The following is a 26,264-nucleotide window of genomic DNA, read 5'->3' as shown; positions in this document are numbered from 1 at the left end:
CTGCCTCTGCCTCTGCCTCTGCCTCTGCCTCTGCCTCTGCCTCTGCCTCTGCCTCTGCCTCTGCCTCTGCCTCTGCCTCTGCCTCTGCCTCCCGGGTGTGCCACCACCACCTCACATGTCCTCATTCTTTATGGAAGAAACTCTTCCACTTACACGGTTTTAGACAGTCCTTCCAATATGTAATGACCATAGCTTAGACCTACTAAAAAATAGTTGCTAATCGCCACAGTAACAATGCTCATTAATATATATCATCAATAATATAATCAATTTATGGAGGCTAGTAGAGATTAAAATGGCAACTAACATTAACAAACAGCTGCCAGTGACTATAATTAATAATCACAGAACTTTCCAGTGCCTGGGCAGGCCCTGGCACTGTGCTGGGCACCCGAGTGTGGTATCTCAGAAGTCCTCATGACCAAGCTATGAGGTGAACACTATTCTTATCCTCATTTTACAGACAAGGAAATTGAGGCTTAGCAAGGAGAAACACCCCCCCCCCCGCTCCAAGGTCACACAATGGCACTGAAATATTCATCTAGAGGGTCACAATTAACTCAGCTATCCAAGGTCCAGGATGAAGAGAGACACCCTCACTCTACCCCGCCAGAGTCTCCAAGGCTAAAACAGACTCCCAGACTTCGAGAATGCAGGACAATAAACAACAAACAAACCAAAGAAATCTGTGGGTTTATTTCCATCGTCTGAAGAATACAAACAGCCATATAGATCAGATAAAAGACTTAGGCTGGAGAGGTGGCTCAGTGGTTGAGAGCACTGGCTGCTCTTGCAAAGGGCCTGGTTTTAATTCCCAGCACCCACATGATGGTGGCTCACAACCATCTGTTACTCCAGTCCCAGTGGATCTGACACCTCTTCTGGCCTCTATGGGCATCAGGCATACGTGTGATATACTAACATATATGTATGCAAAATATCCATGCACCTAAAACTAAAAATAAGTAAATGACTATGAAAAGTTTTCAACACCGAGCACTAACGTTTGAAACCCACTTCAAAACTGGCCCATCAGCCAGGCGTGGTGGCACACGCCTTTAATCCCAGCACTTGGGAGGCAGAGGCAGGCGGATTTCTGAGTTCGAGGCCAGCCTGATCTACAGAGTGACTTCCAGAACAGCCAGGCTATACAGAGAAACCCTGTCTTGAAAAAAAAAAAAAAACAAAAACAAAAACAAAAAAAAACTGGCCCATCAGAGCACCTTATCCTTGAAATTTTATTTCCAATCTAAAAGACCCAAGCACGAACTCCCAGGATGCAGCACAGTGGTAAGTCAGCATGCTTACACAGCAAGGGTGAGGCCCCAGGTGTGACCCCAGCACTGACAAAACAGGGGTATGCTCCTTATGTATACCCATCAACAGCCACAGAAGATCTGTGTCCACCGTCTCTGTGATTGGAGTTCTCCACTGGAGCTGTGTGCTCCTAGTCCAGGGCATCAATCAGTTCAGGGCCACATGATGTTATAATTTCCAAGTCTGAGTTAGTCTACATCCTCCACAATGAATAGAACCACAGAAACCATCGTGGACAGGTGGGTGGGATTGCCAAACTTTTATTTTCTGCCTGCCTTCTCTGGAGACCCTCCTGATTATCTGTGGTTGGGTGTGGTGGCCCTCGGCAAATTGTGGTTGGGGCTGGTACTTAGCCAGGGCCTGGAAACATCTCTGCAGAGTGACTGTCAGAATTCCAGCGGCAACCTGAGACCCTAGGAAACAACTATAAAAGGAAACAGCCCCCTCTCTGGTCTCTAACTCTTGGAATTGATAGACTGTTTTCTTCCCACAGCCTTCCTCATTTCTGCTAACCTTCACAAGACAGACACTAGAGTCCACCTAAGCCAGTCTCCTACAGTTCATTCCTAGACCTAGAACTGAGTCTCTTAAGTCGCTCTTATTTCTTCCTCCAGCGGGTCTACTTAACACAGAATGCAGGCTAGAATCAAGCAATCCAAGCTAAGCCCATGGTATGGAGCTGGGCTTTTGGCTCACTTCTGACAGCATTTAAAACTTTGGCCTCAGATGGTTTTGCGGCTGTCATTGTGACATCATTTTCTACAAATAATAAGCTCATACCTACTATCTTCTAATGCTTCCAGCTATTTCAAATATAGGAGTAATTGTGCCCCGAGGTCGTTTGGGTGATCTGATTCATCTCTCCCTGACCCGCCATCTCTCCCTGACCTGTCATCTGTCTCTAAGTTTTCGCCTGAGTCTTACAGAATGAATGGTAACGCACTAAGAAATCCAAATGGCTAATACCACAGAGCACTACCAACAGCGCACAAAGCACAGGTTAAAAGGAGCATGAAACACTCCACTGTCCAGTCAGCTTTCACGCCCACCTGCCAGATTACACGCTTCACAAACTTTTTCCAACATCGCGAAGACAGAGGCAAAAAAGCGAAGGGCGCTCATGCTCACCGCAGTGTGCAGTGGACGCCCACACAAAAACAAAAACAGCATTCAAGGCCAAAGCCAGGGCATACCCACTCCTGCCTCCAACCAGGAGTTATCCAGAAAAACACATCGGAAGCAAGCCCACAGAGCCCCAGACACCTACCGCTATGGACCCAGAAGATGTGGCAACAAACACTTTGATAACCATTTCGACAGTCGGAAAGAGGGCTCCCCCTAACACACCCCTGCTAGGGAAGTCGCTGGACAAATCCCGCAGTGACGCCCGCTGGGGGAGCAGGTGCCAGGTCAGCGATGGCGGTGATCCAAGCCTCTGCTCCTAACCCTCCCCTCCAACCAAGAGGCTAAAGAGCAACGGGGAGGCATCCCGGGCTTCCCCCTCCGTTTGGGATGTCAGGAAAATGATTGGCTGATAAAAGCAGCCACTGGACCCTTTCCCTTATCACTTTAAAGGCCTAACAACAGTCCCTAAAAGGCCAGGCTGCGAGCTCGGGAGCGCACCAATCACAGATCCGTGGAGAGGTGCCTAGGGCAGAAGGGGCGGGGCTGGAGAAACTGTGGGGTGTGGAAAAGAAGCGAGTTGTCCAGAGCCTAGGGAAAGGTCCAGAAAAAGTCGCCTTATCCAGGACCAGGCTGGATTCACCGGGCTTTGGACAAACAACAGAGCTGTGAACACTGAAACAGCTGCAGTAGCCACTTAAATGAAGCGCGGCTTCCTGCTTTAAAGTTTTCTAGAGGGTTATTTTAAAAACCCAACGAACTGTCACACAACGGAGATTCCTCTGTGAGTGGCCTGTTTCCTGCTTTCTTCTTGCACCNGCTGTTGGGTGCTGTAAAACTTCACTGACACTTCAGAGCTGGTGGCTGCCGATGACTGTAACTAGAAATAATTTCCCCTATTTTAAAGGCTTTGGGGGATGGGGATGTTTATAACAAGCTCTAAAGCATCTTATTTATACTCTTGATTTGATTTGCATTAAAAAAAAAAAAAAAAACAGAGTACAAAACTAGTAAAGAAGCCCAAATGTTAGCAGCTGATGGGTTTCAAAGCAAGGTCAAGGGCCTATGAGGTGGCTCACTGGATAACGGCCTCCAAGACTCAACACTTTCCTGAGTTCCATCCCTAGAACTTCACAGTGAAAGGAAAAAAGCAAATCACACAGATACACACAGACGCACACATGCGTGCACACATATACACACAATACACACAGAGACACATGCACACACATATATACCCTAGAACTTTATAGTGGAAGGAAAAAACCAATACACACACTCACACACAGAGACAGACACATAAACACACATGTGTGCACACATATACACACAATAAAAACACATTCACCCTCAGAGATACATGCACACACATATACACATGAATATGCACATATATACATACATGCACACACATGAATACACACATAATCATATGCACACACATGTGAGAGTACACACATACACTCAGACACATGCACACACATATATATGTATACACACATATACACACAATATAAACACAGGCATATTCATACACACAGCCACATGCACACACACACATATATACATATGAATACACACATGCACACACATGTGCACACACACAAATACAGACATACACACATATATACACACAAAGACACGGGCACATGCATGTACATATATACACACCCATACACTCAGACACACATGCACACACATATATACATGTGCCAGGGGCCAGCCCCAGCATGGGGTGTTTCTTCTTTCTTGTTGGTTCTTCTTGTGCAGCGGAGGGGGAAGAGCATAGGTGGAGGGTAAGACATTGTCTTACAAGAAATTTAAGGTTGCTGTATAATAAAAAGTTTACTTATCTAAGTCCAAGTTACTATGCTGTTGTAGCTGACCTACCTTCTGTGATCCTCTGAGGCCAGAAACTGCAGTCTCTGGCACTTAGCCCCTCTTCCTAAAACAGCAGGAGATTAAGTGAAGGATTAATTGCTGGAGCCTTTCCCCTATTGTCCTGATGCTTCTTGCTTGTCAGGCTAGGGGGAAGTTTGGAGCAATAAACTTCTATTGAACCAGGAGAAGAGAATAACACTCGCAGAAGGAAAAACTTTTACATAAGCAAATATGCATAATCTCACATAAATTCATATTCAGTTTCATTCATGCCCATTTATTCATTTTCATTCAAACCCAGCTGGGCCCAGCTTTCATGCATTCTCACAATTACATACTTACACACACAGAGACAGACATTCTCACAATTACATACTTACACACATACATGCAGACATTCTCACAATTACCTACTTACACACACACACACATACATGCAGACATCCTCACAATTACATACTTACACACACACATGCAGACATTCTCACACATACTTACACACACATCCATACTTACATATGCATATGGAGCAAAAGACCAGCATTGGTGCAGAAAGAACTCACTCGTTCTGGATGAAAACTGCACACCAATTTTTATTACACAGAGAAAGAAAAAACTTCTACCTTTTTAATGCTAAATGAATTAAACCCATGTTTGTAAAAAAAAAAAAAAAAAAAAAAAAAGCTTTGTTTCTTTTCATAAGACTAAACTTGTTCTGTCCCATGGTAAGGAGAAGCCTGCCTGCTCCTTCTGTGTCATCTTCTTTTTTCCTCTTTCCCTCTGCCTTCTGCACATTGCTCTCTTAGTATTTTATGTTACCTATAATTTCTAAGTTACTCCACTCTGTATTCTCCTGCTAATCTAAAAAGTGTTCTGTCTAAAAACGTCTCCTCAGCTCAGTTCCTCTCTCAGCTCCGTTCTCCTCACCTCCGTTCCTCTCACCTCCGTTCCTCAGTTCTTCTCACCTCCGTTCCTCTCACCCCAGCCCCTTGGTCCTGACTCTTCTCTCTGTCCTCAGCACTTAAACATCATTCAGAATACATGATCACATGTTACAAAGTTCATCACAAGTTCACACAAAAAAATCAAATCATAAATTGAAATAGAAGTTTACAATGGCAAATGTTTACACGCATATCCATTAGAAGTAATTATCTAGCTAAACATCCATCATCTGTCTGAGCTCCACAGGTTCANTGAAGGTTTAAAACCATAACTAAGTTATTAGTGAAGTTTGGTATAGATAAACCCAGTCAATATTTTATCTTCTGTCCTAACACCTATAACAAATCGTTAGTTGCCTTTTCATGACCTTTGCTTAGTTGTTTTACCACCTCTTGGAATGTGCTCTGGATAGGAGAAAGTCTGGTTACCATCTAAGTAAGAGCAATTAACCGGTGACACTTGGGAGACTGGCAGAGTTCTCATTGCAGCTTTGACTTTCAGAAAAGGACCTAATAGCAGTCCCATTATAAAAGAGCTTAATCACAGGTATAATTTTAGGAATTCTTATAGGATCATCACTAAGACTTAAGTCATCTATGTGTCTATATAGCATCACAAGATGGTATATCTTCGTGGATCTGCAGAGATCTACTTCAAAAGGGGGTGTGCTTCTACTTAGTGATTGTTATATATGTTTATTAATAACAGGAAAAGCATATTAATAGCAGGAATCTTTCCTAAAATTAGTCCCTCACAACCTTGCTTAATGAGGGCTCACCTGTTGAAGATTATATAATAATCCGAGGCAGGCCACTTCAGGATGATCACCTGCTAGTTATTAGCTCCATTATGGCTCCTGACATACATGTACACACATGAATACACACACAGGCGCACATACACTGAGAAATCAGATCACAAGCATTGGGGGCAAAGGCTGTGAGTATTTACCTCCTTCTGGTACCAGACCCTCTCCTACCCTGTTATTCATCACAGAGGAGAGAGGTTGGTGCTCTGGAGCAGCATGGGACCTCTTTGACACCGGTACCCATATCTCAGAGATCCTGAACCTGGTCCCTGTTCCCAGGTAGGTGTTATGATGAGAACACTCCCTAGAATACAGCTCAAAGTCAACTGATTCACAAGTCAAAATTTAACTTTGGGCAGCATAAATCCATAGAAACAAACATAAATAATTTAGAAGGCAGATTGACAACATGATCATTTAAAAAGACAGCATCAGTAATTTCTCCCCTAGGGCTCATGACTTCTCTAGGCACAGACTTAACTCATCCCTGTGGAGCATGTGTCAAATCCCATCAGGAGGACCGGGTCACCCCATAAACAGTCTTGCCACTGTTGACAGTGAGCCCATCTTGCCTGGAATGCCCATACTGTAGCATCCAGGGCCAGAGCTGGATGGACTACTGGTGTCTTTTTCCCCAGCAGCATCCTGCACGCATCTTCCAGAACTACGAAAACTAGCCAGAAGCAGAGTGCACAGTCTCCTGGCCAGTCCAACACTGATTCCTCTGTACGAAGTGTGTGGTATCTTCAGCAAGAATGTGAGTCTTACCAGTGACCTCTGGAACACAGCAAGAGCCTGTGGTGTCTGGGGAGCCTCTTGGGTCTCTGACCAATAACTCAGAGGCAGGTAACCTTTGTCTGGCACTGAGGTTTTATTTATATAAATTTATCACAAGTGTAATGCAGAGTTTTTTATGAGAATCATTTTATGTATATGAGTACACTGTCACTGTCTTCAGACACACAAGAAGGCATCACATCCCAGTACAGATGGTTGTGAGCCACCATGTGGTTTCTAGGAATCGAACTCAGGACCTCTGGAAGAGCAGTCAGTGCTCCTAACTACAGAGACATCTCTCCAGCCCCTAGAACTGAGGTTTTAATAGCCCAGGTCTTCAAGATGCAGCACTGGTCACTAATGTGGAGAACTTCTGTTCAAACTCCTTTAAAGATTGTATTTTTAATCAGCTTATTAATGAATGGGGTTTCAGAAGACGACTTCATACATCTTGGTTTAGATTAATAATTCTATACCCTCCTTCTCTCCACCCTCCTGTCCTGACCTCTTCCCTTCCCGTTAGTTGCCAGTGGTCACTCCATCCTTTAATAGCGTATAACAGCTTCTTATTACAGTGTGTACTGGCTAAATCAGAGACACATTACTGTTAAAAGTGTGGGAAATGAGCAACTGGGAGTGCTCAAACATAGTCAGGACATTTATATCGGCCATCTTGCCAAGACTCAGGGGACGTGAGAGAAGAGGAAGGAGAGAGAATGTCAGGGAGGGTGGCTGTAAAAGGCTGTCTCTGGACATGACATGATCGTTACAACTGCGGCTTCCCACATAAAACCTGTACAAGACTGAGTCCGTTATAATTCCCTGCATACGGGGCCGATGGGCTCCCGAGGCCCATCCTTATCGAGGAGCCGCTGGCAGAGGTGAGCAATGGTAAGGAGAAAGACACTTTTCTTTATAGTGTGAGCACTAGATTCCCCACATCCCAGTGGGTGACCCATGCCCAGCACTAACTCGATTCAGAGAGTTTAGAAACCAGTCATCAAGTGGGAGAGATGTGTGATGGGAAGTCTGGAGAGGGGGATATAATCAAGATACTTTATATCCATGAAGATTATAAACCGATTTTACATTTATTCTTTTTTTTTTTCTGTTTTCAAAATATCTACACTGCGCATGTACTGGTTTTTTTCCTACACACAAAAGTACTTTTCACATCGTAAAGCCTGTCATACGAACCTTCTCTTTTTCCTTTCTCTGAGGACTATGTAAGACAGCAATAAGGTTATTTTCTACCTGCCACGGGCATTAGAAATTTAAACTGTGGCTGCGTCCTTGTGTTATGTGGAGAATACACATCTGCTCAGAGGTCGAAGTTCTTGTTCCATAATGGTGGCCCCTCCAGCTGTGATCCATTAGGCCTACAGGAAAAAAACTAAACTGCTGGCTAAAGGAACAGCCGCCAGGTTTGTGGAGTCCATCATCAGCCAGCTTCACTCTGGATGTTTTGCACAAACCGTCCTTTGATCTGGACAGTCCCAACTTGGTTCCCACTCAGAGTTGAGGCACTGATCTGGTTCTCTTTACATAATACAAATGGAGGTCTACAATGTTTCCTTCATTTTTCCAGACAGGGTTTCTCTGTGTAGCCGTGGCTGTCCCGGAACTCAGAAATCCAGCTGTTCTGCTCTGCCAAGATTAGGCAGTCAAGGCAACCTCAAATAGTCCTTGAACATCTGCATAAGCAGGTTACAGAAGCCAAAAAGCAGTTACTCATAACATAGCAAGTATATCTTCACGGCTGGACATTTCTGGGTTAGGAAGTCACTGAGTCAGGATTACTGAGAATTTATCTTCCAGGGAAGTGACAAAAAGCTAGTGAATACCAAAATGGATGGACGCCTAGCATAAAATGGAGTTTCTTCAGTCATCACAGTGGCAAAAGAAAAGTAGCTAACACAACGGTACACAGGCCTGTGGTTCCAACATTTTGAGAGGTAGGAAAGGGAGATCAAGAATTCAAGTTCCTGGGGGGTGGTAAAAATATCAAGATACAGCACATACAAATACAAAATTGTCAGCTTATATAAAAAATATTCTGGTTTTGTCGTTAGGTGTTCTGGTTTGTTTGTTTTGAGACAGGGTTTCCTTGTGTAGCCCTGGCTGTCCTAGAACTTTGTAGACCAGGCTGGCCTTGAACTCAGAGATCTGCCTGCCTCTGTCTCCAGTGCTAGGGTTAAAGGCACATATCACAAAGCCCAGCAAAAGATAAATATATATTTTTTTAAAAATTAAATAGCAATTGTGCATCGAGGAGCAGTTCAAGACTAGCTTGGTCTATGAAGCCAGGTGAGCTAGAGCTCCACAGTAAGAGCCTGTCTGGAAATGAAGAGGTGCTGGAGAGATGGCTCAGCGTTGAGAGCACTTGCTATTCTTGCAGAAGACCTAGATGCGAATCCCAGGACCTTCTTGACAGCTAAGAACTGTCGTTAACTCCAGCGCCTTCTTCTGGCCTTCTCAATCACTGCATGCATGCACCTGGAACATACACACACATACAAATAAAACACCTATGCACATAAAATAAAAATAAATCTTCAAAACATAAAAAAAACATTGTAATTGAAAATTTAAAGGACATAAAGGTCATGCTCAGTTACATAACAATTGTGAGGCCAAACTGGACTATAAGAGATCCTGTCTCAAAAAAAACATAGTACTTAAGAAAGTTAACAGAGGAACAACAATATGAACTAACCAGTACCCCCAGAGCTTGTGTCTCTAGCTGCATATGTAGCAGATGGCCTAGTCGGCCATCGTGGGGAAGAGAGGACCCTTGGTCTAGCAATCTTTATATGCCCCAGTACAGGGGAACACCTGGGCCAAGAAGTGGGAGTGGGTAGGTAGGGGAGCAGGGNGGGGGGAGGGTATAGGGGACATTTGGGATAGCATTTGAAATGTAAATGAAGAAAATACCCAATAAAAAATTGGTAATGAAAAAGAAAGAAAGAAAGAAAGAAAGAAAGAAAGAAAGAAAGAAAGAAAGAAAGAAAGAAAGTCAATAGAAATCCTGCCTCTCACTAAAAACAAAAGATAACTTTAATCCCAGCACTCAGGAGACAGAGACAGGCTGATTTCTATGAGTTCGAGGCTAGCCTGGTCTATGTATGGAGTGAGACACTGACTGTAAAAAAAATATAGAAAAGTATTCAGCAACCTGAAGGAACTACTTACAACATACACCACAGAGTTTTGGTACACCAAAAGTTCTTCCAAATCAAGTTTTACAAAGATTTAAACCAAGTTTAAAAGTGAGCTAAAAGGCAAGGCTCATCCTGGTAGACCAAACCACGTGAGAAGCTGGGTTAAGAGGATCACTTAACCCCTTAAGTTAGAAGCCAGTCTGGACCATGTGGTGAAAAATCAAAATCAAAATCCTAAGGTACTGGGTTCCACCTGTAGTGCTGCCAAAACAAAAGGTAAGCGGGGCAGAGAAATTTCAAAATAAGAGAAATGGACCCAGGGAACTGAAATCCCACAGAAGAAAGCCATACCTACGTTAAAGATCCTAAAATCTGATTAGCTTAGTAGATTAGTAGATTACGTAATTGTGGCTAGGTGACAGGTCTGAAGTCAAACTACCTTGGGCTATCTTTAGTCTCCTTAATGGACTGGCTACTGTACGGGCCCATGATTGATATAACATTTACATGACCATCAGGTAAATTCTTTTTTTTTTTTTTTTTTTTTTTTTTTACGAGACAGGGTTTCTCTGTGTAGCCTTGGCTGTCCTGGAACTCACTCTGTAGACCAGGCTGGCCTGCGAACTCAGAAATCCGCCTGCCTCTGCCTCCCAAGTGCTGGGATTAACGGTGAGCCACCATGCCCAGGTAAATTCTTTTACAAAGCACCAACAGACCCTCACTTCCACCAACCTGAAGCACCTGGGGCCTGTAGATTTTCCTGTTTTGCTGTAACCCACTTGGTATCTGACAGCGCAGCTTACTTTACAAGTGGCTTGAATTGTGACTTATTTTGTTCTGTTGACTATCAAAACTTTACAAAATATTTACCATGTTGGAACATGATATTTGAGGTAAGATAAATCTGTGTTCCAGGCCACAGTCATTCATATTTAGCTCCAGAATAAACTCTTCCTCCCTGTGAGAGCCCTGGTTTTGGGAGGATTTTTTGTTTGATTTTTTTTTTCATGACACCAATAAAGCTATTATTGCTTCTTACCCTTCTTAGCAACAAGGAATTTACAATTAAAAATGCCAGTTTTAACAATCAAACTCAAAAATAACAGCTATAATTCTACCACCTGAGTGTCTTAGCCTGCTGTTGATTTGGAAATACTGTACACCAAAAACAGTTTTTGTGCTCGCGTTTAGTTTTAGCAAGAAGCACCAGCATGAATAAAACCAAGTTAACAGGGACACTCTGTCCCCAGTCCTCTTCCTTCCTGGCACTGCGGCAAAAAGCAGGGTTTGCTATACATTCTTTCTGCATGCAGCCTGGGTTCCAGCTTCCCTGCGAACTAGACCGCCCAGGCGCCCTTGGCCCAAGTACGCATGCGCGCACCTGGCGCGCCGCCCCCCCCCCCCCCCCGCCCGCTCCGAACCCAGCTAGTCCGCCAGCTTTTCCACAGTGCCAAGTACGCGTGCGCACACCCCAGCTAGCGGTCCCAGGAGGCCCCGCGTGGTTTCCATGGCGACGCCCGCGCTTCCTTAAGTCCCGGGTGGAGGCAGCTGCGGGAGCAGCGCGGAGCAGGTAACGGCCTTGGCGCCGCCGCCGCCGCCCCCAAGCAATCGTGGTCTCATCAGCCCGCGTCGGCCTCCCGGGAGCCGCGGGACAGGCCCCTCCCGAGGCCCGGCGCCGCGGGTCTCTCTGTCCGCTCTGTCCTCCGGCCTGGCCTTGCCTCGGCGGAGCTGGTAACGTAGCCCCGGCGCCTCCCTGCCCGGGAGCAGCGCACACCCGCCCCGGAGCATGCGCCGCCAGTGGGGTCGCTGGTCAGTGTCCCCCTCCACCTCCAAAGTGCAGAGAGCGAGAACGGGTCCCAAGCCTTGGTGCTTCAGAACCCCGAACCTCCGAGATGCATTCGCCACCCGCTGGTGCTTTTCCTTCCAACCCTGGCCCGCCCGGTGGGGCGTCTGCATCCTTCTGAAACACTTCACTTGTTTTCCACCCGCAGCTCAGCCTTGGAGCTCTTTGTCAACCCAGCTCAACCTTGAGTACTTTAAGATTTTGTTGTTTTCTTGACAACAGTTAACTCGTTTCAGGCCAGCCTTTTTTGGCGGAGCGTGACACCGAACTTGTCATAGATGGAGTCATCCCGTTCCAAAGACTCAATGCCCATGTAAATGCCGCTGAGCCCAAAATGTGTATATCCAGTCCCGGCCTTTCTCTGAACACCATGCAGTGGACTCAGCAGCCTGACCCTGTCTACCAGGTGTCTAAGGCGTTTCCATGCCAGCTTGTCCAAGGTGTCTGATAACCCCGCAGCCAGGCTCCTCTAAGATGCATACATAATTCATCCCGTTGCTGAAAACTTCTTTCTTCTTCCACTCATCCGGACTTTTGTATCTAGTTTGACTTTACCAGCACACCCTTACAAAATACACCCAAAATAGATTCAATGGTACCATTTCTCCCAAACCGCAGTCACCACGTCAGTGCCCGGATTATTTCAGAAATGCCTTGCGTTTCCCTGATAATGCCCTTTCTCTACTCTAGCATGGTCGGTTTTTACTAATAAGATTTTATGGGCAGGCAGTGGTGGCGCACACCTTTAATCCCAGCACTTGGGAGGCAGAGGCAGGCGGATTTCTGAGTTCGAGGCCAGCCTGGACTACAGAGTGAGTTCCAGGACAGTCAGGGCTACACAGAGAAACCCTGTCTCGAAAAACCAAAAAAATAAAATAAAATAAAAAATAAAAAGATTTTATGGGACGTGGAAATCCATGTTTCACACAAGTAAAAATAGTACCTTAGTATATATTTATACTTACAAATTCCAACTTTTAAGACAAGATTACATATGCATGTAGAGTTGACAAATTAAACCTTGAGTCCCTGGATTCAAACTGTAGAGAGAATGGTGAAACAGGCTGTACAGAAGAACAAGGCAGAGTTGCCGTCCAACCCCACCCTCTGATTCCATCCTTATCCCTTCTCTCCCAGGACCCTTAGTAGCGGAGGCCCTCAAAGTTCATTGTGTTTCCCACTGCCTCCCTAGACCCTGACGCCAAGCGCACATCCATCTCCACAGCTTTATGCACTGTAAGCACTCAGTCGAGGACATCACTTTTACTGTTACTGAGATACATTCACCCAGCTCACCATGCGTGCGTGAGCAGGCGCCTCGAAGCAGACTGAACAGGAACCTCTTCCACTGTAAACCAGGGCTCACCTTGCACACAGCACCAATGATGAGTCCTGAGCCGGTTTTTCTTCCCGCCCCCCCACCACCACCACCGCCGCCACCTTGGTTCAGGCTGCCACTTCCTGTCAGTCGGCTTTCTGTAGCAATAACAAATACTGAAGAGCTTGCAAAAATCAAAGGTTTATTTTAAAAGGTTTCAGTCATTGAACCTGTTGCTTGAACCTGTGGTAAGGACCACAATCCCTACTAAAGACAAGTTCCAGGGATCTAAATTCTTCATTGTATAACAATTTGTGTCTTGTCCCTATAGGATTTTCCCCCAAAACATGCTAATTTATCTACTTTTGTGTTCATCCTGGTTCCCTGACACATCACAGAGTTAGGTCCTATCACATGACAAGTTGGAATCATGAGTAGAACGACCATCCAGTGCAGACAAATCAATGTGAACTGCCAGGGGTCCTAGTACAACTTCACTGAGCAGAATGAAAATTTTAGTAAGAAACCCTGGGAAAAATAGTCAGGGGAGCTAGAGTTAGCACCTCTGTGATGACCGTCCTAGAGGCCATGTCAGCTTCCTCTGAATTAGTCACTTAGTAGAGTAGTAAAGGCAGAGAGAAAGCAGGCACGACTTGCCCCCCACCCACCCCAAAAGCAAGACTTTGCAATCTCCAGGGACTGGAAACTAAGTAAGTGTATGAAATTGATAAATGATCAAAACCCACAAAAGTAACCATCCAAAGGTTGGGCTTGAGTCTTTCAGGTTGAGTCTTAAAGGCCAGTGTGTATGTGTGTGTGCGCATGCGCATGCCTGCCTGCCTGTCTGTCTGACCGACTGACTCAGAAAAGAGAAATATGTGTTTCACTGATGGATTTTTTTTTTTCGTTTTTGAAACAGGATCTCAATATATAATTCTGACTGGCCTGAAATTTTCTGGGTAAACAAGGCTGGCCTCAAATCTGGAGACACACACACACACACACACACACACGCACACACACACATGCACACACACGCGCGCACACACACACACACACACACACACACGCACGCACACACTCCCAGAGTGCTGGGATTAAAGGTGTTCTTCACTACGCCTAGCTCGCTTGTAAATTTTAGAGTTGGGCTTTAGAACTCATTGAGAAATCTAACTTCTTGTTTTAGGCAGCTGAAGCCAAATAACTGATTATATTGACAAAGCTGGAGTATAAATCCAGATATCTTGCCTAAGTCTCACTTTTATTTTTCTTCTTCCTCTCAATCCCTGTTAATTCTTTTCCTCTCTAAACAGTGTTTCACTGTGTGGCCCTGGCTGTCCTAGAAATCACTCTGTAGAGCAGACTAGCCTCAAATTCAGAGATCTGCCTGCCTCTGCCTCCAGAGTGCTGGGACTACAGGCATGGAATGCCAAGCCATCAGTGTTAATACTTAATTTCCCTTTGTCAGGATTTAGAGGGATCAAACTTATGAATCAAAACTTAAGTAAGTATTAGAATGCATTGTTTTGAACTGCTTTCTTTCAAATTCTGGGCTCTCGACTCCTCACCTGTACAGTGCAGTGTGCATGAGCCAAGGGAAGAACTTTTCTGGCTGTGTGCTTGTTTCAGCAGATCCTCTGCCCTCTGCCTCACTTACTAAAGGGCTCTAAGAGCTCTTTATAAATCTCCCTGTTTGTAGCATGACCCTTACAGTTTGTTATACAGGAGTTTTCGTTTAAATACCATCAGTTTTGTCCACTGTCTCCTTCACCAGCCTGGGCTCTGTGCCTCTCCAAATCTTGTGTTTTCATCTAAGATACTTTTCTCAATCTCAAAGCCATCTGATAGCATTTTAGAGTAAGAATTGCAGTAAGGATCCACTTTGTACTTGCAGATGGCCACTCCGCTCCATGGGGGTCTTCTTGACCCTGCATCCACCCGTATTCCTGTGTGGACCTGCGCCTCTACTCCATCCTGCTGCTACCAGGGCAGTGAGCCCCGAACAGCTTTGCCTCTTGGCGGCTGATGGGTGTGGTCGGTGGGCCCTTGACCTGGTGTTTTTCAGTCTTCTTCTATACTTGTCTGTACTTCTGTATCATTTTGTCCAATTCCCAAAAGTGAGCCTTGATGCTTTGCTTTGATTATGTTAATCACATTAGCGACTGCTACTTCTTAAAAATCTTTGTCATTATGATGTAAGAACAAAATGTTTATATAAATCTTTTAGTGATTTAAAATTTTCTTCATAGAAAATAGATATCTATTTTTTAAAGTCATCTTAGTTTACATGTAGAAAGCATTTTATATCCATTTCATACCCTATACTTTAATACTCTTTTGGGGGTGCATGCATGCATATCCAGATACATGCCGAAGTGCAGGTATTGGGGCCAGATTACTTTTAAGGAATTACTATTTTTGAGTTGTATGTACATTGGTATGTACATTTGAACACAGGTACTCATGGAAACCAAAACAGGATATCAGATCCCCTGGAACTGGAGTACAAGAAGTTATGAGCCTAGGACTCCAGCCCTCAGCCCTCAGCCCTCAGCCCTCAGCCCTCAGCGAGGGTATCAATTGCTTTTAACAGTGAACATCTCTCCAGCCCCATCTTCACCTTAATTTTTTAGAGAGGATGTTCCACTGAACAGATAGACTCACCAACTCAGCTAGACTGTCTAGCCGCCAAGCCCCACGGATCCCCCTGCCTCTTGTGAGCCACAGGGCCAGCCTTTTACATGAGTACTAGGAATCAGAGCTTGGGTTCTCATGCTCCTGTGACAGTCATTGTACGACTAAGCCATTGCCACAGTCCCATCTTTCTTAGTGTCTTACGAAGTTTTCTAAGGATACATTTGTACTCTCTGCAGTTAATAAATAAGTTACCTCTCATTTTCCAACATTAGTATCTTTGGTTTTCTTCTTGTGTGTGATGATTTGGTTGTGAGCCTTGCCTTTAATGGCAGAACTTTCTCTCCAGCCCATTTCTCATGTCTGGTTCCATTGGCTAATGCATGAAGAACAATATTAGTTACTGGCAGTTGGCATCTTTATCTTTTTCCTTGTAGCAGCTTGATAATTCAGCATTAGCATGATACTTGTTCATTTTCCATGCTGGGGAAGAGTTCTCTGAGAACATTTTCAGCTGGGTTTAGCAGTAGTAAAAAGTTTTGTCCGAATACAACAGTAATGGACATGCATACAGAAATTAAGGTAGCGCAGAAACTTCTGAAAAGAAACTTATTTGGATCATAGTTATTGAGCACTTGGTATCCCTAGGAACTTTTCAGAACTCTGGAGGTTCAATATTAGACAGAGTCGTCATCATGTCAGCCGTAGTGAAACATATAGTAACATACAAGCTAAATGAGTAACGTCTAAGCACTCAACATGGCGGTCAGCGCTCAAGAGGAAAGCAGCAAGAAGGGAATCTCGTCGGGAGTGAGATGCACTGAGATGATATTTCCCACCATAGCTGTGGGAGCTGAGCACAGCAGGCTGAGCCAGGGATGCTGATCACTAACCCCCTTCCCTGGATAGAATCCAGAACAGAGCTCCTGAGTTCGCCTGCTAAGACATATGGTACAGGAGTCTGCAGAAAAAGCATTCAAGTTCTGCAGGCAGGACAGGCAATACACTCATCTCACCGTACACAGTCATTACCATTTAAAGTATACATATGGGGCTGGTGAGATGGCTCAGTGGGTAAGAGCACCCGACTGCTCTTCCAAAGGTCCGGAGTTCAAATCCCAGCAACCACATGGTGGCTCACAACCATCCGTAACAAGATCTGACGCCCTCTTCTGGAGTGTCTGAAGTCAGCTACAGTGAACTTACATATAATAAATAAATAAATCTTTAAAAAAATAAAAATAAAGTATACATATGAATTAGTTATAACTTCAGTGTGCAGTATTAGAATTTTTCTCACTAGGTCCTGGGTGAATCATAAGCACTGGGAAACAGAGGAGGGGCTATGATTGTAAAACCAATAATCAGAAATATTTTACATCGTGAGACCTACTGAGAACCATGTGTAATAGTCAATACCACTGCTTAGATCTATGTAAGACCAAGAGTCTACCCATCATGCCTAGAGGCCCTTCCTTTTGACACTCATTTATAGTAACACATAATGCAACACCACTTTATTTTCATGGAACACCAGAAAAAAAGAACAAGCAGCTAAAACACAACTCCCTCACATCTTACTTCAGCACAGCTGTCTGATGATCATAGCCAAGCTCTTGCCAGGCAATGCAGTGTTCCTAACAAAAGAAGCTTAAGAGAAAAGAGGTTTGTTCTAGCTCCCAGCTTGATGGTACTGTCCTTACTGGGAAGGCGTGGCAGCAGTGAGGGACATGAGGCTTCTGGTCATGTCCCATACAACCAGAAAGCAGAGAGAAATGACCTGAGGTGTTCTCCTAGCTCTCTCCTTGTCCACCCCAAACCCTAGCCTGTAAGACAGATGGTGCTGCCGACAGCTAGGCTGGCTCCTCCCACCTCACTGAACCTAATCTAGAATCTCCCTCGCCAGTCTTACCCCAACCCACACCTGTAATCAGTAGCACTCAGGATGCAAAGGCAGGGCAGATGGGTCTCTGAGTCTGAGGCCAGCCTGGTCTACAGAGGCAGTTCTAGAATAGCCAGGACTACACAGAGAAACCCTGTCTCAAAACAAAACAAGCAAACAAAACAGTCAAGTTGTAGATTAAGAATAATTGCAGTGGGGACAGAAAGATGGTTAGGAGCACTGGCTGCTCTAGAAGAGGACCCAGCTTCAGTTCCCAGCACTTATATGGTAGTTCACCTGTAACTCCAGTTTCAGAGGATCCCACACCCTCCGAAGGCATCATGCTCATATGTGATGCATGCAAAACACCCATACACATAATAAAAAAATATGAATAACTACAACTGCCAATAGCTGACTACTCTTTGGAAGAAAAAAAAAAGGACCTCAGTAGTATATGATGTATACAGTAATCTATAGTGCACACAAGCACAGCATTTTAGTTATTTTTCTGTTGCCATGTAAAGACACCATGACCGAGGCAACTTATAAAAGGAAGCATTTAATTTGGGGGCTTAGAGCTGCAGAGAGTTGGAACCCATGACCACCAGGGTGAGGAGCACTGCAGCAGGCAGACAGGCACGGCACTGAAGCAGTTGCTGAGACCTTACATCTGATTCACAAGCATGAGGAAGAGAAAGCTAATCTCAAAGTCCACCCTCAGTGACACCCCCTCCTGCAAGGCCAAACCTCCTAATCCTTCCCAAACAGTTCCACCAACTAAAGACCAAGCATTTGAGTATATGAAGCTGAATATAAGCATTCTCATTCAAACCACAGCAGATAGATGATTGATAAATAATTACTGTTCTTACACAAGTGTCTCTGAGAGATTAACATTTGTCTCTTATAATATTTTAGGGTTTTGTGAAATATAGTCTTTGTTTAAAAAGAGACTAGAACATGTCAAAAAGTCTTACCTTGGAAACTTCATGAGTCCTACAGTGAAGAGTGCTTCGCATGCAACATACAGTTCATCTCCAGACACCTTAGGGAATGAATTTGAGAAAGAGCAACAGGTATGCAGTAACTCATTTTTAAATATGTCAATATATGCTTTTTTAAAATCTGCCTTATTGCAAAATCGAGATTGAAAACAAAGAATCTTGATAATTCAAGTGTCCAGCTTGATCTAGAAGATTCTTTTGTCTTCCTCTGATTCTTTAACAGATTAAACAACAGCAAGGTTTGCTGTTATTATGAGCAGCCCTCCCTTTGGTCTGGTGCGATCCATGGGCGATGTCAACCAGATCAGATTCTCCACTGTAACAGCTGGTTCCATTTCAGATTGTGTTCCTGAGTCATGACAGCAAAGAAACAGCTGTACACCTTGCACTTCAGAGACAAAACTGTGCTTCAAGTGAATAAAACAGACACTATTGTACTGTAAATACCAGTGCTTCCAAGTGTAAACACTGCCAAAATGAACCTGAACTAGACACCACCTCAGACGTGACCGACCAAAGGCTGGTGCAGGCCGGCACCTACTGACTCTTTATCTCAACATCGAAGATAATTTGCTTTTATAACCTGGAACCTAACAAGCACTAAAGGAGCATCCTCTTGATGTGCTAAGTATGAAGAACACTTTGAGCTGGGCCATTACGTGCCAAACAATGAGAAATTCACGGGTGGCAGGGCAGTGGTGGTGCACGCCTTTAATCCCAGCACTTGGGAGGCAGAGGCAGGTGGATTTCTGAGTTCGAGACCAGCCTGGTCTACAAAATGAGTTCCAGGACAGTCAGGGCTACACAGAGAAACCCTGTCTCAAAAAACCAAAAAGAAAAAAAAGAAAAAAGGGGAGAGAGAGAGAAAAGAGAGAAAGAAATAAAGAAAGAGAGAGAGAGAGAGAGAGAGAGAGAGAGAGAGAGAGAGCTGATATAAAATGTGAGAGACTAAAGATTTCCTCCTAAAATGCAAAAGAAGACAAGAGCATCCAGTCTCCCCACCCTCAGAGGTCCTTCTGTCCAGTGCGGTCCTTCTGTCCAGTGCGGTCCTTCTGTCCAGTGCAGTCCTTCTGTCCAGTGCAACCAAGCAAGAAAAAGGCACAGCTGCCCACACAATGAAATGATTCGACTTTCTGTATGCACTGACTCCACAGTCATCCACGGAGACTATGTAGGCTAGGGTGGCAGACCAGAGAGAGGGCTCAGTGGTTCAGAGCAGGGAGCTCTTGCAGAGAACCTGGGTTCAGTTCCCAGCACCTACCCACATGTCAGCTCACAACCAAGTGTAACTCCACTCCTTTGAGATGTGATGCTCTATGCTGACCTGTGCAAGCACGGTACTCGGGTAGCACTCATACATGCAGGGGAAACCCCCACACAAATAAATGCAGTTTTGTTTGTTTGTTTAAGTATGACAAGAACCAGAAGACACTAAAACAGTGAGTGAACTTAGGCTGCACAAGGCGAGGTCAGTGCATGCTCATCAGCTGCCTGCTCACTGACAGCTGCAGGAACTAAAGCTGAAGGATGGTACTAGCCACAGCAGCCATGCTTGTTCTGTGAAAAGTATGAAACTGGGCACAAACCTGCTAACAGAGCTCTAAAGACTCTTTCGAACTGGAAACTATGGAACGGTGTAAAAAGAGATGCACAGTGCACATGGATCGGATTCTCGGCAGTGGAAGGTTCCAGAATTTACCCACAGATTGTGCACAATCTACCAGACCATTTTCTAGGCATTGACTAATTTAGAAATGCATATGGAAACTCAAAGGACAATACAGGCAGAATAACCTTGAAAATGAAGATGAGAGCTAGAGGGTTAATATGGGCTTACTACAAGATAAAGCTTACAGTGTGGATGTGCACTGGTCAGTAGCGCATTAGTCAATGTGAATAGCTGAGTTTTGACACAAGTGAAAATTCTATGGAAAACATACTTTCACAAAACAGTGCTAGGCGTGGCAGTACATGATTTTAACTCCAGCTCTCAAGAGACAGAGGCAGGTGGATCATTGTAAGTTCAAGGCCAGCGTGGTATACACAGAGAGTTCCAGGACAGCTTTGGCTACATAGAGAAACCCTGTCTCAAAAAACACAAACAAATACCAGTGCTGGAACGATGGGCTGCTCATCCTGAAGAGAGAAAGTTCTCTTAGTGCCACAGCTCGCCCATCATCAGCCTCGTGGAAGGCTGAAGGGACAATGAGTGGTCAAGCAGACCACGCACACGTGCGCTTACATCCCACACATACTACACTCGTACATACTACACACAGCACACATAAAGGCACCACATACACATATACTGCCTCACACATTTTTGAGATGGAGCCTAGAATTGGCTGTGTGGACCAGGCTGGCCTCAGCTCAGAGATCTGCCTGCCTCTGCCTCCAAAGTGTTGAAGGCCTGCCACCACATTAGCCAAACACGTACAACTTTTTAACTGCATTTCAAACATTTGGGAATGCCTTTTTTTCACAAAAACATGTAGCTTTAGTAGGCCAAAGTTTGTCTGTTGAGTATATACTTCAAAATTAGGTGTGTTTTAGACCAAGCATTGTGTTTGACCGAAAAGAACTCTTAAGCAAACAGACCTGGGTCTAAAAGTCAGCTGTCCATTCCGAGCCCTCACTTCCTAAACTATAGAGCAGCGTGGATAATAATCATCTCACAGAACCATCTCCTGATTAGGTAAACTAATGTATACAAAGCAAAGGAGACAGGGACAGTAGCCAGGGTTCGAGGCTGTAAAGTTTTGGTTATGACAGCAGCCTGCTAGGCCTGAGATACTCAGAGACAAGACAGAGTTTCTGTCTTCAAGACTTTCAGTGCAGAGGGAATTTTCCAGCCTCCTCTCCTGATACCAGCAGTGCTCTTGACAGTCCCTGTTTGTCCTAGAATCCCTCTTCCAGGAGAGAAGCTAGTCTCTGTTGATGTTTGGCACGCTGTGTTTTTATAAACACCTTCACACACACACACACACACACACACACACACACACACATACACACATGCACGCACGCACGCGCGCGCACACACACACAATGGAACTGTGGAACTGCTGGTGTTTGTCTCCTTATACAGACAACCACGGGCAGCTCCAGGTCCATCTATTTGAATACAATCTGTTATACATTGCTCCAGCATTTCCTGCAGTTACCTGGCATGCCAGGCCCTCTGTGAAAGAAGAATGAAAAGTACTTTTCCACCAGGCATACTGTGCTCACCAGAATCTCAGCACTAGGAGACACGAGGCCATCAGAGTGAAGGGTCATCATCAGCTACATACCTGAAGGCCAGCCTGTGCAACACAGGACTTAGTCTTAAAAAATCAAAAACAAAAACAAACAAACAAACAAAAAAAACACTCACTGTTGAAGCCTGAATTTGGTTCCCAGAACCCACTGTGGAAGGACAGAACTGACTCCTAAACATTGTCTTCTGAGCCCCCAACCCAAACACACACAAAAAAATTGTTCACAGGAAACTTTTTTTTAAAGTAAAAAATGTTAGAAGATAAACTCTGTTGAGTGAATTCTTTGTGTAACAGTATTGGTTGGAAAACTCGTTTCCCTTCCCAGAACTTCGGGGATCTCGAATGCTAGCTAAGCATGTGTTCATGTGCTCAAGACCACTGAGCTGCGCCCCAAGCTCAGGGCCTCTCTAAAGAGTACTTGACATTAGGGAAACTTTTTCTTCTCTGAGAAGGCGGGGGCAGGCAGGCAGGCAGGCAGGCAGACAGACAGACAGACACTCTGCCCTGGACTAGTCTAGATATCACTATGAAACCCCTACTAGCCTTAAGTTCATAGCAGTCTTCCTGCCGTGGCTTCCTGGGGGAGGGGGCCATTGCAAGCACAAGACACCATGACCAGTCAGAGAAGAGCTTCTGTTGAAGGGATCAACAGGGACAACTGTCCAAACAGGAGGCCTTGGGGTGAGCAGTCACTGTTGAGGCAAGAAGTTAGGGGCTGGGCTGCACAGCTACTGGCAGCAAGGCCAAGCAGGGCTGGGGTCGGGTTGGGGGTGGTGCCACAGAGTATTTTTAGCCCTTCAGGGTGTCCTGCACCAACATCTGAGACTCTCTGTTTTTTCATGTGCATGAGTGTTTTGGCCGCATGTTTGCCTATGCACCACATGTATGCCTGGGTGTTCATGGAGGCAAGGAAAGGATGTCAGGTCCCCTGGAACTGGAGTTACAGACTATTGGGAGCTTCAGTGTGGGTTCTGGCTCTCTGGAAGAGCAACCAACACTTGTAACCTCTTAGCCATCTCTTCAGCCCCGTTATCTGGGGTTCTTAATCCAGAGGCAACGGTTCACAAAGCAGGACCTTTGCCTGGAATCCTGTCCACTGCTACCCAGAATGGGCCTGAAGAGAGAATTCTTTGTGCTGGGACTGTGTTAAGTTTTACTAGCTATCCACAGTGTGAAGCCAGAAAAGGACCCAGGCACAAGCTGAAAGCCCGGGTAGTCACCTCGCTTCTGACCCGTCTGAGCCTCCTCTGTGCAGGACGATTGTTACTGCAGGCACAGTTGTGTACATCATAAAGGCAACGGTCAAGCAAAATGCTAGTGTTGCTAGTCAGGCCATATGGCTGAGATTCTTAGTGGGAAGTATGAACTGCACAGTATGTCCCATCAGCCAAGGAGAAGGCTTAGAGCATTAAACATGCAGCAACAGACAGAGAGCAACCCGGGGCACTCAAAGCCTCCAGTAGAAAGTGTTGTGTTAGCCGGACGTGGTGGCACACGCCTTTAATCCCAGCACTCGGGAGGCAGAGGCAGGTGGATTTCTGAGTTCAAGGCCAGCCTGGTCTACAAAGTGAGTTCCAGGACAGCCAGGGATATACAGAGAAACCCTGTCTCAAAAAACAAAAAAGAAAGAAGGAAAGAAAGAAAGAAAGCCTTGTGTTGCCACTGCAAAGGATCTTACACCAGCTAATGCCTCTTTTGCTTTCTTAATAAAACAGAATCGAGAGCTGAATGAAAAAGCCATGCTTTCAAAGGCATCTGAGACGGACTGGTTTGTTTCCTTCCACTGATGAGGTAGGCAGGCTACTCTGCAAGAGCTTCCCAGAACGTGATCCTTCCTAATACAAAGCCTCATGAGGAAGCGTTGAGCCTCTCCCCCCCAGCTCAGTAGTGTTGAGCATATTCACCAGGGGTTCTTCTTATGTGTGATAGCTCACACACACCAAGAGATCCAAACATTTCTTCCTTGAATGACATGGAGCCCACCTCTGAGGTCACTCAACAGCCCCTAACAAACCAAAGACCTACCTGAGCATGGCAGCATGCCTGTGATCCTAGTGTTGGGGAAGCTAAGGCAGGAGAATTAGAGATTGAGGTCAACTGGGTCAGAGATAGCAGGTTTGGTAGATAAAGAAACTTGCAGCCAAACCTGACAACCTGAAGATGCCCAGATGAACTCATTCTGGTAAGATGACCACTGCACCTCCACCCCATTAATAAATAAATGTAAAATAAATTTTTTTTTTAAATAAGGCTGGGCTGAGTTCCAGATTCCTTCAGAACAAAGGAATAAATTGTGTTTAAATTGTGGCCAGCCAGCGTTGCACCTTTAAAAGGGACGATGTCTCAGCAGGTGAAAGCACTTGCTGCTCTTGCAGAGGCCCTGGGTTGGGTTCCCAGCATCCACGTGGCAGAAGACAAGTCCGTAACTCCAGTTTCAGATGATCTGGCGCCCTCTCCTGGCCTCCACAAGCACTGCACACATGTGGTGCACATACACAAAGGGCAATCACTCATATACATAAAAAAAATATATCAAAAAAGTTGCCTGTATTTTTATCTGATATACTTTTTATATTTCCTGTAAATATTATCAAAATTTGACCCCAAAGGTCCTATATTTCATGTAGAAATAATATAAAACCAAACTGAGACTGTTCGAGAAAATGCTTTTTAATAATGTGTTGTTTTGAGCTGGGCATGATAGCTCAGCCTTCAATCCCAGCCCTTGGGAGGCAGAAGTAGGTGGGTCTCTATGACTTTTAGCGGGTCTACACAGCAAGCTCCAGGCCAGCCAGGATTGAACCTTGAAACTTTGTCTCAATCAAACAAACAAACAAACAAACAAAAAGTACTGCTTCACTTCACTTTGTTATTTACTCATTATAGCAAAGAAAATAGAGTAAAGCGCAGACTCCTGTTGACGCCGGCCGTAAGCCAGAGCACCTTTTGTTTTATTAGGTTGTGGACTATGTCTTCGGCTGATCCAACAGAAGCGCACACAAACGAGCATTTCCCCAGTCTGGCACTAGGAAGCAACAACAAGTCTGCAGAAGGCAAGCGTAGCCCTGGCGCTGGCGGCCGGTCCCAGGACAGCCGGGCTTCCAATGGGAGCGTGGATTACAGCAGGTCTCAGTGCTCCTGCACAAGCCTGACTTCTCACAATGACTACTCGGAAGACTTTCTCTCTGAGTGCTCTGAGGCAGCTGTCAGCAGACGCCAGTCAGAGAAGCCTCTGGCGAAGGAAAAGGAGAAAAGAAAGTACAATCCTTGTAAATTCCCCCAGCCTAAAGGTAAGAAGGCAGACTTCGCAGCCAGTGTCAGTGACAGGGGGGTTCCTGAATATGTATGGGTGAGAGGAATTGGAAACAGAAGGATTAAGGAAATCAACAAGAAACTGTAGCCTCATCCCCACAGAGTGGACACCCCACCCCCCAAGCCTGCTAGCAGGGAAGAGTTGTGTTTTAGTTAACAGGTGCTTGTCACAGGTACTCAGTACACAGGTACTCAGTACAAGTGCTCAATACTTGGTTCCACCAGCTTTTTGCCATTGGTCTCAGCTGAAGAATCAAAGTTTGAACTGCCAATGAAATGCCTTGTCTTGACCCCAAGAAGACAGGCTCCCAAGTCTGGTGAGAATGCTGACAATCTTTCAAACCCAAAATCACCTAAACGGCTGTCAGCCTTTTCCTTGTGGCCTTCTGTTTTGTTTTCTTGTTTTTTTGAGATGAGATTGCACTGTGTAACAACCCTGGCTAGCCTAAAACTCCCTTTGTAGACCAGGCTGGCCTTGAACTCATAGAAATATACTTGCCTCTGCCTCCGGAGTGCTAGGATTAAAGGCTTCTGCCTTTAGCGCCCAACTGAAGGCATTTTCTTATTTGAGGTTTACTCCTCTCAAAACTGACTTTAGCTTCTGTCAAGTTGACATAAAACTATCCAGAACAATGGTTTTTAATATAGCTTGATATGCTAGTTAGTGTTTCATTGCTGCAAATAGACACCGTGACCAAGGCAAGTCTTATTTTAAAAAAAAAGAGAGAGAGAGAGAAAGGAAGGAAGGAAAGAGAAAGGAAAGGGAAGGGAAGGGAGAAAGGGAAAAAGGGAGAAAGGGAGGGAAAGGGAGGGAAAGCGGAGAAAAGGAGGGAAAGGGAGAAAGAGAGGGAAAGGGAGGGAAGGGGAGAAAGGGAGGGAAAGGGAGGGAAAGGGAGAAAGGGAGGGAAAGGGAGAAAGGGAGGGAAGGGGAGAAAAGGAGGGAAAGGGAGAAAGGGAGGGAAAGGGAGAAAGGGAGGGAAGGGGAGAAAGGGAGGGA

At 45.1% G+C, this 26,264-nt stretch overlaps 2 protein-coding genes across 2 annotated transcripts in view; one reads left to right on the top strand and one right to left on the bottom strand.

Annotated features, from left to right (window-relative positions):
• Positions 1-2,717, bottom strand: part of LOC110329533 (SH3 domain-binding glutamic acid-rich protein) — a 27,546-nt gene extending 24,829 nt beyond the window's left edge. Inside the window, exon 1 of the mRNA XM_021209188.2 lies at positions 2,585-2,717. Within this exon, the coding sequence (XP_021064847.1) occupies positions 2,585-2,629 (45 nt within the window). The 5' untranslated portion in view covers positions 2,630-2,717. The remainder of the gene's footprint in view (positions 1-2,584) is intronic.
• An 8,811-nt stretch (positions 2,718-11,528) lies between these two features.
• Lca5l (lebercilin LCA5 like) overlaps positions 11,529-26,264 on the top strand; it is a 35,809-nt gene continuing 21,073 nt past the window's right edge. Inside the window, exons 1-2 of the mRNA XM_021209186.2 lie at positions 11,529-11,581; positions 24,914-25,245. Coding sequence (XP_021064845.1) covers positions 24,924-25,245 — 322 coding nt within the window. The 5' untranslated portion in view covers positions 11,529-11,581; positions 24,914-24,923. The remainder of the gene's footprint in view (positions 11,582-24,913; positions 25,246-26,264) is intronic.

This window comes from Mus pahari, chromosome 12 (genome assembly GCF_900095145.1).
Source record: "Mus pahari chromosome 12, PAHARI_EIJ_v1.1, whole genome shotgun sequence".
Classification (NCBI taxonomy): Eukaryota; Metazoa; Chordata; class Mammalia; order Rodentia; family Muridae; genus Mus; species Mus pahari.
This window is presented reverse-complemented; position numbering and strand designations above follow the sequence as displayed.